Source organism: Musca vetustissima, unplaced genomic scaffold (genome assembly GCF_032173495.1).
Source record: "Musca vetustissima isolate MV318-11 ecotype Yass unplaced genomic scaffold, APGP_CSIRO_Mvet_v1 utg20432, whole genome shotgun sequence".
Classification (NCBI taxonomy): domain Eukaryota; kingdom Metazoa; phylum Arthropoda; class Insecta; order Diptera; family Muscidae; genus Musca; species Musca vetustissima.
In genome coordinates this window covers 98,964-116,722 of record NW_026880861.1, presented here as the reverse complement: position 1 = coordinate 116,722, position 17,759 = coordinate 98,964, and the positions used below count along the sequence as shown (strand labels likewise).

Here is a 17,759-nt window from a genome sequence, read left to right as displayed (position 1 = left end):
GAATATTTGGATCATCATTTGTATATTAAATCGTATTTGGACATCTTGGAAGAGGATCAAAGAGCTAGTGCCCAATATCAGATAGCCAAACCGGGTGGAATTAGGAATTACACTCCGAAGATCTTATCGGAGGTTAGTTTGTCTACCAGTGCCCCCGTGAGTAACGGTTTTGTGACAAAGACGAAATCGAAGCTAAAGGAGGATCCCTGGATCTGACAATTACTGAAAAATGGCATTCGGCACCATAACCTCATTGCTGGGCATGATTCCGCTGCTGGCAATTGGTATGAATTATTATCGCTATCAGACAGTGGATCCGGAAAATAAGGTGCAGGAGGCGAGTGTGGTGAGTAGTAAAATTCTCGCAATTTATTCTAGAAAAAAAACTCATTCTCTTCCTCTCTCTCTCCCTGCCTCTCCCTCTCTCTTTTTCCTAGATTCGAGGCCAATATGACTTCGTGGTGATTGGTGGCGGTTCGGCGGGAGCAGTGGTGGCCAACCGCCTGTCGGAGATAAAAAATTGGACAGTCTTGCTGCTGGAGGCCGGAGGAGATGAAAATGAAATATCCGATGTGCCCACCCTGGCTGGGTTCTTGCAGCTTACCGAAATGGATTGGAAATATCAAACAACCCCCTCGGCAACCCGCCAGTACTGCTTAGCCATGAAGGGAGATCGTTGTTTTTGGCCACGTGGCAAAGTGTTGGGTGGCTCCAGTGTCCTCAATGCCATGGTCTATGTGAGAGGTTCGAAAAATGACTACAACCATTGGGAATCGCTGGGCAATCCCGGTTGGGGTTATGAAGATGTCCTCCGTTACTTCCTAAAATCGGAGGATGTTCGCAATCCCTACCTGGCCCAAACGCCATATCACGAGACGGGAGGTTATCTCACGGTTCAGGAGTCACCCTGGCGCACACCTCTCTCAATTGCCTTCCTGCAAGCCGGCATGGAAATGGGCTATGAAAATCGGGATATAAATGGCGAGAAGCAAACCGGGTTCATGTTGACCCAATCCACCATGAGAAGGGGGTCGCGCTGCAGTACCGGCAAGGCTTTTATACGCCCTGTGAGGTTGCGGAAAAATCTCGATGTCCTGCTACATGCCCAGGCCACGCGCATTATTTTAGATGAAAACAAAAGGGCGACGGGGGTGGAATTTGTCAAGAATGGCCATAAAAATGTGGTCTTTGTGCGGCGTGAAATCATTTCCAGTGCCGGTGCCATAAATAGTCCTCAGCTACTGATGCTGTCCGGTATTGGTCCTGCCGAACATTTACAGGAGTTGGGTATACCGGTGGTGTCCGATTTACCAGTGGGCAATAATCTGCAGGATCATGTGGGTCTGGGGGGTCTTACCTTTGTGGTCGATGCCCCTCTCACGGTGACCCGCAGTCGTTTCCAAACCATGCCAGTCAGCATGGAATATATCTTGCGGGAGCGTGGTCCCATGACCTATACCGGTGTAGAGGGTGTGGCCTTCCTTAACAGCAAATATCAGGATCCCAATGTTGATTGGCCGGATATTCAGTTTCATTTTTGTCCCAGTTCCATTAATTCCGATGGTGGGGATCAAATCCGCAAAATTTTAAATCTTCGGGATGGCTTCTACAACACGGTTTATAAACCCATACAAAATTCCGAAACCTGGTCCATTTTACCATTGCTTCTGCGACCCAAAAGCACGGGGTGGATACGTCTGAATTCCCGCAATCCTCATCAACAGCCGAAAATCATACCCAACTACTTTGCCCATCAACAGGACATTGATGTCCTGGTGGAGGGCATCAAATTGGCGGTGAATGTTTCCGATACCCAGGCCTTTAAGAGATTTGGTTCGAGGTTACACAGAATACCCCTCCCGGGCTGCAAACATCTCGAGTTTGGCAGTGATGAATATTGGGCTTGTTGTATTAAGCAATTTACCTTTACCATTTATCATCCGGCGGGCACTTGTAAAATGGGTCCAAGTTGGGATCCCACTGCAGTGGTAGATCCCCGATTGAGGGTCTATGGGGTGTCAGGTTTGCGTGTGGTCGATGCCAGTATTATGCCCACAATTGTTAATGGTAATCCCAATGCACCGGTTATTATGATAGGAGAGAAGGCAGCGGATATGATTAAGGAGGACTGGGGTGTCAAGGCCCCTTTGGCCAGAAGGCAAGGTTCATAACTCTGAAGAAGTTCGGGTTAAGCTGTAATTTTGTTTGTTTAATTTTTTGTTATTGTTGTAATTTATATTTTGTTATATAACTAGTCAATTAATGTGTGTCGTTGCCCAACGTAAATATAAAAAAAAAAATTTAAAAATTATATAAATTATTTATTCCATACAGTGAGCGTCAAAAGTGAGGAAACAACTCGATTTGGAAAAAAATAAAAATATATTTTTTTCCAAAAAGTTTAATAAAATACCATAAGAAACAAAAAATATAAAAAATATTTATACCATACAGTGAGCGTTAAAAGGAAATAACCAACAAATGAATGTCAAAATTAAAGAAAATAAAATATTTATTGAAGTCAAAAATAAAAATTAAAGAAAAAAAATCAAAATTAATATAAAAATAAAACAATTTTATAACTACAGTGGGAGCTAAAAGTACCCAACAAATAAAAAAAATCCTTCACAGTTACCGCGGGAATATAAAATATAAAAATAACTTTTTTACGCTCAGTGTACAGCGGTAATATAAAATAAATAATTTAAAATAAAACTTATTGACGCTCACTGTAGGATTACTTCTCTACTTTCTCTATTGTACAAACAAAAATCTATTCTCTTTTATTGTTTTTATTTATTTAAACTGTATTTTTGTAAATAGTTTTAAAAAATACATACTTTTTCAATTACAATTTTATTTTTTCTTTTGTGTTTTTATAATTCGAACAAAATTTTTAGAAACGTACGAATTGTTAAGTTTCTGTTATAAATAAATATAAGTTAATAATATTTTTTAAAAGAGTTTTATTTTTCTCCGGAAGGGAAAAGTTGGAAAAAGGAAAAAATAGGTCCTTCAAACTATATTAAATTAAAACCACGCCTTGATGTAAGTCCTTAAAAATATATTAAATAAAAACCACGCCTTGTGGTAGGCCCATAAAAATATGTTAAATATGGTTTTTATTAAATCCAAGATTTGTTGTAGTTCTAATGTAGCTTTAATGTAGGTCCTTAAAATTCTTTTTTTAAAATATACTTGCCTAAATGCAAGCCCTTTTCCTTTTTTATTTTTGTTCTTCATAAAAAATAATTTTAAAACTTCACAAAAATTCGAAAAATATTTTTTAGGTAAGCTGTAGAAGCAGGAGTCTGAAAATGATTTTTAAAATTCACAAACCATCAAAAAATATTTGTTAGGCATAATCATAGACAAGCATGGGGCTTTCATCTTACTTAATTAGTCCTTATATTAAGGCTACCATCTATCGTTGCCTAAAAACAACGCCACCTTGTGCATTTCGGGCGGTGGTTGGGGTTCTTGCTAAGTTTTAGTGTTGAAATTTTTCTCTGGATGGCGCTGTAGCTATTTTATGTTATCTTCATGTGTTGGTGTTGATGACGATACATTTTTACAAATATTCACATAATCTCGTTGAAAACAACGTTTCCTTCCCCGAGGGGATTCGAAGTCGACGGCCGTCAGCCTTATTTCATTATTTTCATGACTGCAAATTTTCCTTTTATCACCTGTAACTCTACTTGGAAGCATAGGGCTTTTACAAAGTATTGCCATCTAACTTGATAAGTTGATGATTGGTTGTATGTAGCCTGTTCTATGTGATGAGACTGCCACCTATCGTTGTCTAGAAAAAACACAACCTCCTTCTACCATTCCAATTTTGTGTTATCCACAAATGTTTATTACTGTGCATGCATTACACAAATCTTCGAAAACCAAGTTGAAAGAAAGTTTCCTCCTCCGTTGGCATTTGAATCTATTTTAATATACCGATCATATCTTGAATAAGTGTTTTCCATTTTGCTCCTGTTACTCACCTTGAGAGCATAGCCTTTCCACAAAGCACTGTAATTTGTCTCTATTAATTTTTGTATTAGTTTCGTTAAACATTGGTTTTTATTTCAGCTGAGTAGATGATCCAGGGTGATGGGAGCTGTCATCTATCGTTACCTAGATACAATACCTCTACGAGTTTTGTGTCTGGCTTGTAATCAATGCCGTTGTGCTAATTTCCTTTATCATTTTTTATTCCAGCTAAGTTTATGATTGGTCGACTGTAGCCTGTCCTGAGTCAGGAGACTTCCATCTATCCTTCCATAGAAACAATCCTCCTTGAATTTTATCAAGTGGTTGGGATCCCTGCTTATTTAGTGTTGCAATTTTCCTCTAGATTGTGCTTTCTCCTGTCATTACTATTTCGATGGCTTTGCATGTAGTTTTACAAATATCGAAAGCCAATTTGTGCAATGGTTGGAGTCCTTACTTAGCCTGTCATTCCTATTTTTGTGTTATCCAAACAATGTCAGGTGTCTGTCATTGATTTATTCCAGCAAGTTGTAGCCTGTACTTTGGGATGGAGGCTGCCATCTAACGTTACCTAGAAACAACGTTTCATTGAATTTTATGTTGTGGTTGGGGTCCTTGCTTATTTTTAGTATTACGTTTTGCCTCTGGGCGGCGTTATCTGCTGCCATTCCTATATTGTGCATGTAACATCAATACACGGCGAGGTTGTATTATTAGAATGTCAGTGGGCTTCGGATGTATTTTTATTAATCTATCAAAAACCCATTTCTATTCTGCTAGAATTTGAACCCGCCTTCATATTTTGATTGATTATTATTCCTTTTTTCACCTGTTACTCCTCTTGGTTCTTGTGTTAGTTTCGTTAATCATTAATTTTTTTCCACCTAAGTAGATGATTGGTCTGCTGTAGCCTATCCTGGCTAATGAGACTGCCATCTATCGTTGCCTAGGAACAACGTCTTCTTTAATGTATTGGTTAGGGTCCTTGCTTTATTTTAGTATCTTTTGTTTTCCTTATGTGTAGATGGTGATGCCGAGCATGGTTAATTAGTCTGGTGGCTTCAGATGCATTTTTATAAAAATTAAAAAAAAAACACTTTGAAAGCAATTTTCTTCTTTCGCTGGGATTTGAACCCGTGGCCCATCGACTTGTAGTCTGGCACACTATTTACTACAATACGACACCTACCTTTAAGTATACCTATCGTCGTATCTCAACTACGATAATCAATTAACTATGTCCATCTGTCCGCTATAATTTGTAATCAAAGTACAAGACCACAGTTATGGATCAAACGTTGGAATGTTGGTTCCCCGCATGCCAAAGGCGACACCTGAATTTTTTTGTAATGATCGATTTATCTAGGGAATGAAATGGGCCAAAACTTTTTTTTTTATTTTTATTGTGGTTCCAGGGAGATATGACAATATTTAAAAGGTCAAAAGAGCGAGCATTTTAGTGTTTAGTCAAAAGTTTTGTCATTTGGCATTTCGGGGGTTTAAAGGCTGAAATACACCTACACAGACACCAATTTAAATATTTTCCCAAAAAAAGTTCATCTTTATTAAACAACTACTACAAATAATACGACTTTTCTTAGAATACCTTGTAAATTTTTAGATTTTCCACAGAAATTGTTATCGATAACGGAGGTATTTATCGATTACATAATTTTTTCTAAATTTTTGGTGATAATTTGTATTTAATTTGTGTAAACATTTTGTTTATTTGTGCCGCTACGACGTGAATTTCCTTTATTTTGTTGAATAAAAAATTAACGCCTAAAGGTATGCTTTAAATTTTGATTTGGCTTTCTTTGTTAAACAGTGTAAAATGACACCCGCCGCGAACATTGTTAATGAAATTTTAATTAGGCAATCAATCAAAATACAAAATCTGAATTGTTGGCTTTTTGGATTTGTGGTTTATACCCCTCTCCTTTTCCCCTCCCACAATATAAATAAAGAATTGAATATTTTTTTTATTTTTAGAGTACATAAAAAAGTCTTTGCTATGAATGACATGAGATTATATTGTCACATAAGTATACCGTTACCGTTTGGTTTTATTTAAAATTAATGGGAGGGGGAGAGAAGAGGTGCAGATTGGATTTTCTGTAATTACTTAACTCTATCGGTGTAGGTTTTTGGTTAGCTGTCTGGTCAACAACATAAAAATAGCTATGACTAAATTATATTTATGGATGGTGACACACACACAATATGACAAAAGCCAGGCAATAGGATGACACGGAAATGGCACAGGGAGGGTTTGAGGATTTTTTGGCGTTTGAGGCGATAATTTTTTAAAAATATTTTTTCAATGTCTATACAAAAGTGTGGATTTTTTAAAAATATTTTTTCAAGTAGTTACCAAAAGGCGTGGATTTTTTAAAAATATTTTTTAAACTAATTACCAGAGGCGTAGATTTTTTAAAAAAATTTTTTAAAGTAGTTACCAAAGGCGTGGATTTTTTAAAAATATTTTTTCAAGTAGTTACCAAAAGGCGTGGATTTTTTAAAAATATTTGTTCAAATAGTTACCAAAGGCGTGGATTTCTTAAAAAATATTTTTTCAAGTAGTTGCCAAAGGCGTGGATTTTTTAAAAATATTTTTTAAAGTAGTTACCAAAGGCGTGGATTTTTTAAAAATATTTTTTCAAGTAGTTGCCAAAGGTGTGGATTTTTTTAAAAATATTTTTTCAAGTAGTTAACAAAGGTGTGAATTTTTAAAATATTTTTTTAAGTAGTTACCAAAGGCGTGGATTTTTTAAGAATTTTTTTCAGACTCCATTACCATATTTGGGATGTTATGACCATCTTCAACCCCCCATTACGACCATTATACCCAACAAACATTGGAACATCGAAAAAATGAAAACAACACCAACAACACAAAAAACATTTCATAATTATTTCACTTGTCATTAAGATGTCAGTCAGCCACATTGTCATGTATATGACCAAACACACTCACACCAAACCTACAATGGTGACGCAGTGACACGACACAAAGACATTTCACCCACATAAATTTCAAACAAAAAATGGTGCGACGGTGTGGTGTACTATTTGCCCTGTTACGTCTTAAATAACAAAAAAGCAATAACAACAACTATAAACAATTATTGCGACAATTGTTGTAACGCTACAAACTTAGATTGGATTTAGAGATGATGACAATCACCGCCATCATTCCCCAACACACAATAGGCAAATCGCCCATTGTGACTGGCGCTGAAAGAGAATTTGAAAAATAAATACACATACACACACAATTAACATGACATTTATACGATGTAAATCGTTTGAAAAATGGATTGACAGGTGTTGAATTTCAATTGTTTATGTTGGAGACAATTTATGATGGCATTTCACAAAAAAATCAAGAAAGATTTTTGTCAACCGAAAAAAATTCAACGACAAAAAAAAATAAAATAAAATTTTTTATATAGAAAAAATATTTTTTCTATACAAAAAAATATTTTTTAGAGAAAAAAATCACCATCGATTTTTTTCTATAGGAAAAGTTTTTTGCTATAGAAAAAAAACTTCACCAACGATTTTTTTCTATAGAAAAAAACTTCACCAACGATTCTTTTCTATAGAAAAAACTTCACCAACGATTTTTTCTATAGAAAAAACTTCACCAACGATTTTTTTTCTATAGAAAAAAAACTTCACCAACGATTTTTTTTCTATAGAAAAAAAACTTCACCAACGATTTTTTTTCTATAGAAAAAAAATGAACCAACGATTTTTTCTATAGGAAAAAAATTCACCAACGAGTTTTTTATAAAAAAAATTCACCAACGATTTTTTTATAAAAAAAAACTTCACCAACGATTTTTTTCTATAGAAAAAACTTTACCAACGATTTTTTTCTATAGGAAAAAATTAACCAACGAGCTTTTTATAAAAAAAAATCACCAACGATTTTTTATAGAAATAAAACGATTTTTTCTACAAAAAATCCGCGCCGATTTTTCTATAGAAAATAAATTTTATATTGGAAAAATCTTCACCAACGACTTTTTATAGAAAAAATTCACCAACGATTTTTTTCCATAGAAAAAAATTCACCAACGAGTTTTATTCTAAAAAAAATCACCAACACCAAAAATCACCAGTGTCGATTTTTCTATAGAAAATAAATTTTACATTGGAAAAATCTTCACCAACAATTTGTTATAGAAAAAATTCACCAACAAGTTTTTTTTATAAAAAATTCATCAACGATTTTTTTCTATAAAAGATTTTTTTCTATAGGAAAAAATTCACCAACTGTTTTTTCGGCAGGAAAAAATTCACCAACGATTTTTTTCTATAAAAAAATCAACAACGATTATAGAAAAAAAATGGTTTTCCTACAAAAAATCCTCGCCGATTTTTCTATAGAAAAAAATTTTACATTGGAAAAATCTTCACCAACGATTTTTTATAGAAAAAATTCACCAACGATCTTTTTATAAAAAAATCATCAACGATTTTTTTCTATAAAAAAATTCATCAACGATTTCTTTCTATAAAAAATTCATCGACGATTTTTTCTATAAAAAAAAAATCACCAACGATTTTTTTATAGAAAAAAAAAATCACCAATGTGTGGAAAAATTTTTTGAAAAAAATCCACAGCTTTGTTAATGTCAGGAAAAGTATTTTTAAAAAATTCACGCCTTAGGAAAAATATTTTTAAAAAATTCAGGCCTTAGGAAAAAATATTTTTAAAAAATCCACGTTTAAAATTTTTTTAAAAATTTAAAAAATCAACGCCTTGGGAAAAAATATTTTTTTAAAAATCCACGCCTTTGGAAAAAGAATTTTTTAAAAATTCAAGCCTTTGGCAACTACTTTATTTCTAAAAATATTCAGGCCTGTTTCTACTAATACTACTACCACTTAAATAAAATTAACACCAAATCGCAGCATAAATTCGCCAGTAAAACATTTTATTTTACACTTCAAAACACTCAAACATGTTTAACTGACACTTTTTTTTAATATTGTTGTTGTTTTTTTTTTTTTTGCAAATTCATTTCGAAAGTCAAATGAGACACAAAACAGCGACCCTTTTTCTCCGCAGACATTCAAGTGGATCAAGCAACAGCCGCAACACTTATATAATTTCACCAAATCATCCATCAGCTGTACCACGACCATCTTGGTGACTGGAAAACAGTTTCAATTGCCGGCCTTTCAACACTCTAAAGCGACGACGTCATCTCATCTGCCAGCTATTTACGAGGCATTTGACTTTGTTTCGAAAATAAACTGCAAAAACGCTGATGATAAACGATTTTTTCTTTTTTGGCTTTTAATTTGTCCATTAAAAAGTCAAACACTCAAGTTCATTAATCCAGGTATTAGTTAGCGGAGCTTTTTTCAGATTTAATCCTAATTTAAAAAATAATAATTTCTGATTACTTTCATATTTTTTTCGGATCGAAGTGTTGATCGATAATTTTAAATCATTTTAGCAATTCATTTATATTTTTTCCTGTAGCTGGGCTTTCGTGGGCTTGACTAAACAATTTTCCATTAAACTTCACAGTTCTGCCCATTTAGTTTCAATTTCATTGTTGTTGTTTTTATTTTATTTTTTGTTTCTTTACACCACCACTTAGCCCAAAAGTCAAATGTCAGCTGTTTAACAAAATCATCACACAATTTATTGCCGGTTGTTTGGCTGAGGTAAACGTGATGAACGAATGACTTGTAACTTAAAATGGATAACAAGAGAAAATTAAAAAGAAAAAATATTTCGAGGAAATTGTGCAAATTTTGTATGGGAAATTTATCAAGGTGAACTTTTTCGTTAGAAAAAATTTAGTGGTGAATATATTTTTTATGGGAAAAGTAGACTGGTAAAAATTTGTTATATAAAAATAGCAGTGGTGAATATTTTTTTAAATAAAAATTTTAGTGGTGAATATTTTTATAAAGAAAAATTATTGTGGTGAATATAGAAAAATTCAGTGGTGAAATTACTTTTAAAGACAAATTTTAGTGTTGATAGTTTTTATAAAAAAAAACATCATTGGTTAATATTTTTCTATAGAAAACAATTTCATGGTGAATATTTTTTTAAAGAATAATTAATGTAGTGAATTTTGTGTCTATAGAAAAAAGTTAATGGTGAACATTTTTTCTAGAGAAAAAAGTCAGTGGTGAACATTTTTCTATAGAAAAAAAATCAGTGGTATATATTTTTCTATAGAAAAAAGTCAGTGGTGAATATTTGTCTTCAAAAAAAAAAAAAATTTTTCTAAAAAAAAAGTCAGCCGGTGTTGAATATTTTTCTTTTAAAAATATTCAGTGTTTAATATTTTTCTATAGAAAAAAGTCAGTGGTGAACATTTTTCTATATAGAAAAAATTCAGTGGTGAATATTTTCTATAGAAAAAATTCAGTGGTGAATATTTTTCTATAGAAAAAATTCAGTGGTGAATATTTTTCTATAGAAAAAATTCAGTGGTGAATATTTTTCTATAGAAAAAATTCAGTGGTGAATATTTTTCTATAGAAAAATATTCGGTGGTGAATATTTTTCCATAGAAAAAAATCGGTGGTGAACATTTTTTTCTATAGAAAAAAGTCAGTGGTGAACATTTTTCTATATAGAAAAAAAATTCAGTGGTGAACATTTTTCTATATAGAAAAAAAATTCAGTGGTGAACATTTTTCTATATAGAAAAAAGCCAGTGGTGAACATTTTTCTATATAGAAAAAAGGCAGTGGTGAACATTTTTCTATATAGAAAAAAAATTCAGTGGTGAACATTTTTCTATATAGAAAAAAGTCAGTGGTGAACATTTTTCTATATAGAAAAAAGTCAGTGGTGAACATTTTTCTATATAGAAAAAAGTCAGTGGTGAACATTTTTCTATATAGAAAAAAGTCAGTGGTGAACATTTTTCTCTAGAAAAAAAGTCAGTGGTGAACATTTTTCTATATAGAAAAAAGTCAGTGGTGAACATTTTTCTATATAGAAAAAAGTCAGTGGTGAACATTTTTCTATATAGAAAAAAGTCAGTGGTGAACATTTTTCTATATAGAAAAAAGTCAGTGGTGAACATTTTTCTATATAGAAAAAAGTCAGTGGTGAACATTTTTCTATATAGAAAAAAGTCAGTGGTGAACATTTTTCTATATAGAAAAAAGTCAGTGGTGAACATTTTTCTATATAGAAAAAAGTCAGTGGTGAACATTTTTCTATATAGAAAAAAGTCAGTGGTGAACATTTTTCTATATAGAAAAAAGTCAGTGGTGAACATTTTTCTATATAGAAAAAAGTCAGTGGTGAACATTTTTCTATAGAAAAAAGTCAGTGGTGAACAGTTTTTCTATAGAAAAAAGTCAGTGATGAACATTTTTCTATAGAAGAAAATGCGTGTTGAATATTTTTCTATAGAAAAATTCAGTGGTGAACATTGTTTTACAGAAAGAATTCAGTGGTGAATAGTTTTCTATAGAAAAATTCAGTGGTGAATAGTTTTCTATAGAAAAATTCAGTGGTGACTATTTTTCTTTAGAAAAATAAATTGAGTTGTAAATATTTTTTTATAGAAAAAATTCAGTGGTGAATATTTTTCCATAGAAACTATTATGTGGTGAATATTATTCTATAGAAAAATCTTCACCACAAAATTTTTTGTATATAAAAATATATTCACCACTGTCATTTTTTAAGACACAAAAGTACATTGGAATTTTTGCTATAGAAAATATTTACCATGGATATGTTTTCCATAGAAAAATATTCACCACTGAAATTTTTCCTTAGAAAAAAATGGTCACCATTGCTTCTTAAATTAATATTAATTTCAAAATTGTATCATTCCTCTTCATTATCACCCTTTTCGTGTATATATTGATTTATCTTTTGTATCCTTGTGTAGTTGATATTCCAAAGTGATGATGATGATGACTTCCTCACTAGTCCTCACTGCCATCATCAATTTCCATTGTGTCCCCCTAGGGTGAAAATAATACCACATCTCTTGAGTTCAACTCTAATGACTTTTTACCTAGCTGGGTATAGATGTACACATATATATGTATGTTTGTATGTCTATTTGTATTATGGCTGGTATTACAATGTTGTGTTGTGTGCTTTTTTATGAATGGCCATAAGAGCTGAGCACTTAAAAATAAATAACTAACAAAACAAAAAGCAGTAATTTCAGCTAATATAGTGTCATATATGTATATGTATATGACACACATATATATGTGTCGTATATAAATGACACTTAACCCCATGCCCAATAGACCTTTAGGGTTTATAGTTTCAATTTAATGACATTGTAATGGAATTAATTGAGGACATTTATGTCGAAGAATTGGGGCAATAAAATGGAGTATGTGTTTGAAGTTGAAGTAAATTTATTTTTATTTCAAATTAAAAAATTATTTAAACAAATATTTGTTTTTTTTTAATTTTTAAATTTCTTATAAATTTTCAAACTCAGAAATTTTCCAACAAAGCCTTATTTTGATAGTCAACATGAAACCATAACCAAAAAATTGAAAATTAAATTAACACCCCCTTTTCTTTTCATAAAATTGTTGCTTAACCATATCTAAGCCAAATCGATTTGTGGCAATGTTAATAATAATATTTTTGTCAGCACTTTTTATTCAAAAATAAATAAAAATAATAAAAAAATACAAATTATAACAAATATTGGTTAACAGCATAATATACATATTGAAGATTATGGGGGTAAGCCACAAACTGTTACAGAAAACAACAATAGGAACAGTGGGTCAAAAATCAAAAAAATTATAATTTTCTATAAAGAAATCACTATTAAAGGCATGAATTATATTATAGGCATGAATTTTTTTAAAAATATTTTACCAAAGGCGTGGATTTTTTTTTAAATATTTTTTTCCAGACCTTAACAAAGGCATGGATTTTTATAGCCTTCACCACACTGTGGTACAGGGTATTATGTCTTTGTGCATATGTTTGTAACAGGCAAAAGGAAACGAGATAGACACATGGTTCCTTTTGAGAATATGCATAGAATCACTTTCTGAGTCGATTTATGCATGTCCGTCCGTCCGTTCGTCCGTCTGTCTGTCCATGTTAAATTGTAAACAAAATACAGGTCGCGTTTATTATCCGATTTGGATGAAATTTGTCACGGCTCACTTATTTGGCCCAAGGACGAACCCTATTGAAATTGGGTAAAATCGGTTCCTATATATCATTCGATTTGCACGAAATTTAACATAACGCACTGAATAAGGTCCAGAATGTTATATGCCAAGTTTCGAGAAAATTGGTTCAGATTTAGATATAGCTTCTATATATTGTTTTGTGCGATTTAAGGTAAATGGGGCGCCAAAGACCCTATATATCTTTTGGTATGCGCGAAATTTTGCATGGTGTTCTCAATTGAGTCTAGAATGACGTGTACCATATTTCGAGAAAATTCGATCAGATTTATATATAGCACCCATATATATTTTCGTCCGATATAAGATAAATGGGGCACCAAAGGCCCTTTATATCCTTCGATTTGCATGAAATTTGGCATAGCATACTGAATTAAGTCTAGAACGATATGTGTTAAATTTCGTGAAAATCGGTTCAGATTTAGATATAGCTCCCATATATATTTTCGTCCGATTTTAGCTAAATAGTATCTATATATCCTTCGATTTGCACGATATATGGCATAGCCTACTAAATTAAGTCTAGAACGATGTGTGTTAAATTTCGTGAAAATCGCTTCAGATTTCGATATAGCTCCCATATATATTTTCGTCCGATTTAGGGTAAATAGTGCACCAAAGTACCTACATATCATTCGACTTGCACGAAATTTGGCATAGCGTTCGGAATTAAGTCTAGAAAAATGCGTGTTAAATTTCGTGAAAATCGGTTCAGATTTAGATATAGCTACCATATATATTTTAGTCCGATTTAAGGAAAATGGTGCACCAAAGTACCTATATATCATTCGATTTGCACGAAATTTGGCGTAGCGTACTAAATTAAGTCTAGAACGACATGTGTTAAATTTCGTGAATATCGGTTCAGATTAAGATATAGATCCCATATATTCGTCCGATTTTAGGTAAATGGGGCTCCAAATCCCAATATATCTTCGGATTTGCACGATATTTGGCATAGCGTTCTGAATTGAGTCCAGAACGATGAGTGGTAAGTTTCGTGAAAATCGGTTCAGATTAAGATATATCTCCCATATATATTTTCGTCCGATTTTAGGTAAATGGTGCACCAAAGTACCTACATATCATTCGATTTGCACGAAATTTGGAATAGCGTACTGAATTAAGTCTAGAACGATATGTGTTAAATTTCGTGAAAATCGGTTCGGATTTAGATATAGCTCCCATATATATTTTCGTCCGATTTAAGGAAAATGGTGCACCAAAGTACCTATATATCATTCGATTTGCACGAAATTTGGAATAGCGTACTGAATTAAGTCTAGAACGATATGTGTTAAATTTCGTGAAAATCGGTTCGGATTTAGATATAGCTACCATATATATTTTAGTCCGATTTAAGGAAAATGGTGCACCAAAGTACCTATATATCATTCGATTTGCACGAAATTTGGCGTAGCGTACTGAATTGGGTGTAGAATCGTGAAAATCGGTTGAGATTTAGATATAGCTCCCATATATATTTTCGTCTGATTTAAAGATAATGGTACACCAAAGTACCTATATATCATTCGATTTGCACGATATTTGGCATAGCGTACTGAATTAAGTCTAGAACGATGTGTGTTAAATTTCGTGAAAATCCGTTCAGATTTAGATATAGCTCCCATATATATTTTCGTCCGAATTTAGCTAAATAGTACCTATATATCCTTCGATTTGCACGATATATGGCATAGCCTACTAAATTAAGTCTAGAATGATGAGTGGTATGTTTCGGGAAAATTTTTTCAGATTTCGATATAGCTCCGAAATATATTTTCGTCCGATTTTATGTAAATAGTGCACCAAACTCCCAATATTTGTCCGATTGTCACAAAATTTTGCACATAGTACTGAATTATGTATAGACTGATGTATGCCAAGTTTTATTGAAATCGGTTCAGATTTAGATATAGCTCCCATATATAGTTTCGTCCGATTTTATGGGAATGATGCACCAAACTCCCAATATTTGTCCGATTGAGAACAAAATTTGGACAGAGTACTGAATTATGTCTAGACTGATATATGCCAATAATTTGTTATTTTTATTTATTTTTTATTTTATTTTTTTAACCACTGTCCCCTTCAATGTTAAAATATTTCACATGGGAATTTCCTTTTGTGCCTGCTATTGGCAAACTCCGTTGCAATCCTTACCATCATCATCTCAACACAGCGTTATCCAACAATTGGCCAGTTTTGAATTTACAATAAGCAAATAATAAATATTAAAAAAATAAAACAAATAGCAAGGCATAAGAGTACATCGATGCGAATCTCATGTCAGTGGGGGTTTGTGGAGTATATCACGTACACCACTGACTCACACACACTCACACAATAGAGGGGGGACAAAACTACTATTTTGAATACCAATAAAAATCCCTCCATAGCTTGTATTGCGAAAATTCACGTGAGATTTTGGGGGCTTACAAAATATTCAAATCCACAGTATTGGATGCTGATAGTTTACAAAAAAAAAATGTTGTTGTAATTGTTTTAATTCCCATTTCGATTTATGTGTCATGCAACTGTGTTTTTTATTAAGTCATTAAGTTGTTTTTTTACAATGCATTGCCATGTGCATATGTATGTGTAATTGTTTGTAAAAAATTGAGGGGTAAGGAAAAATTGCAGGGATGAAGATGAAGAAATTGAGGTGTTGAATATTTCTCTATAGAAAAAATTGCGGTGGTAAGTATATTTTCTATAGAAAAAAAAATAATTATTTTATTTTATACTAAAAAATCGATAATTTTTTCATAGAAAAATTTTGATATTTTAAGAAAAATTTTGAAATTTTCTTTAAAAAAAAAATTTTGAAAATTTCCAGCCAATAATGTCTCAATTTCCGAATACCTTGTAACATATCCTATAACACAAATCTATACCAGTATGGAAAGAGTAAAGTCGGACGGGGCCGACTATATGATACCCTTCACCACTTTGGGTATATTCAACTGATGAATCCTAACAGACGACGCACTTTCAAAGGACCAGTAAAATGAAATTGGATCCATAATCATGACATTCTGCAACCGAAACTATATTTTTCATTTGGTCAGATATAGAAGCTATATCTAAATCTGGACCGATTTTTAGGAAACTTAACACACATCATTCTAGACGTAATTCATAACGCTGTGCCAAATTTCGTGCAAATCGAAAGATATATAGGGACTTTGGTGTACCATTAACCTTAAATCGGGCGAAAATATATATGGGAGCTATATATAAATCTGAACCGATTTTTTGCGAAACTTAACACACATCATTCTGGACCTAATTCAGTACTCTGTGCCAAATTTCGTGCATATCGATGGATATTTAGGGACCTTGGTGCACCATTAACCTTAAATCGGGCGAAAATATATATGGGAGCTATATATAAATCGGAACCGATTTTCTGGAAACTTAACACACATCATTCTAGACGTAATTCAGAACGCTGTGCCGAATTTCGTGCAAATTGAAAGATATATAGGGATTTTGGTGTATCATTAACATTAAATCGGGCGAAAATATATATGGAAGCTATATCTAAATCTGAACCGATTTTCTGGAAACTTAACACACATCATTCTAGACGTAATTCAGAACGGTGTGCCAAATTTCGTGCAAATCGAAAGACATATAAGGACTTTGGTGCACCATTTGCATCAAATCGGACAAAACTATATATGGGAGCTATATCTAAATCTGAACCGATTTTCTCGAAACTTGACACACATCATTCTGGACCTAATTCAGTACTCTATGCCAAATTTCGTGCAAATCGAAAGCTACATAGGGACTTTGGTGCCCCATATACCTTAAATCGGACGAAATTATATATGCGAGCTATATTTAAATCTGAACCGATTTTCTTGAATTTCAATAGGGTTCGTTGTTGGGCCAAATACGTGACTTGTGCCAAATTTCATCCAAATCGGATCATAAATGCGACCTGTACTTTGTTTACAATTTAACATCAAAAGACGCGGACGGACTGACGGACATGCATAAATCAACTCTGAAAGTGATTCTATACATATTCTCAAAAGGAACCATGTGTATATTTCGTTTCCTTTTGCCTGTTACAAACATATGCACAAAGACATAATACCCTGTACCAGAGTGTGGTGAAGGGTATAAATACCTGTCAAAAATCCAAGCCAAATTTTGTATTAGAAAAAATAGAAACAAAACCTAAATGTCATCGACATTCATCAGCCGATATGATAAAATCTAGATGGACATAACGATTTCAAAATCTCAGTTCCAAAACCCAAAAAACCATTTGATTCACATGGTCACTTAACTTCTTGGCTTCATTGTCGATAATCATACCAAATGGTTTGATGGCAATTTGGGCTATTGTATTGCTTCAAACCTGTGAAAAAAATCAACGATTTGAGGGAGGTGTGTGAGTGCGTGTGGTCGAACCGAGCCACTGACTTTTAAATGTTTTTTTACGCACGTAGACCCCTTCCTTTAGGGCGAAAGACAGTTTGGTGTTGCGTTTTGTTTTGGTCATTAACATTTTGACATCATCAGCAACAACCGATAGAGTGATACTGCAGTCTGTTGCTGTCTATGTG

At 32.9% G+C, this 17,759-nt stretch overlaps 1 protein-coding gene across 1 annotated transcript; it reads left to right on the top strand.

The window, feature by feature from the left end:
- Nucleotides 1-201: 201 nt before the first annotated feature.
- LOC133326744 (glucose dehydrogenase [FAD, quinone]) lies at nt 202-2,171 on the top strand. Its single transcript, XM_061535353.1, has 2 exons — nt 202-346; nt 438-2,171. The coding sequence occupies exons 1-2, from the start codon at nt 230-232 to the stop codon at nt 2,169-2,171; spliced, it is 1,851 nt and encodes a 616-aa protein (XP_061391337.1). The 5' UTR covers nt 202-229.
- The last annotated feature ends 15,588 nt before the right edge of the window (nt 2,172-17,759 follow it).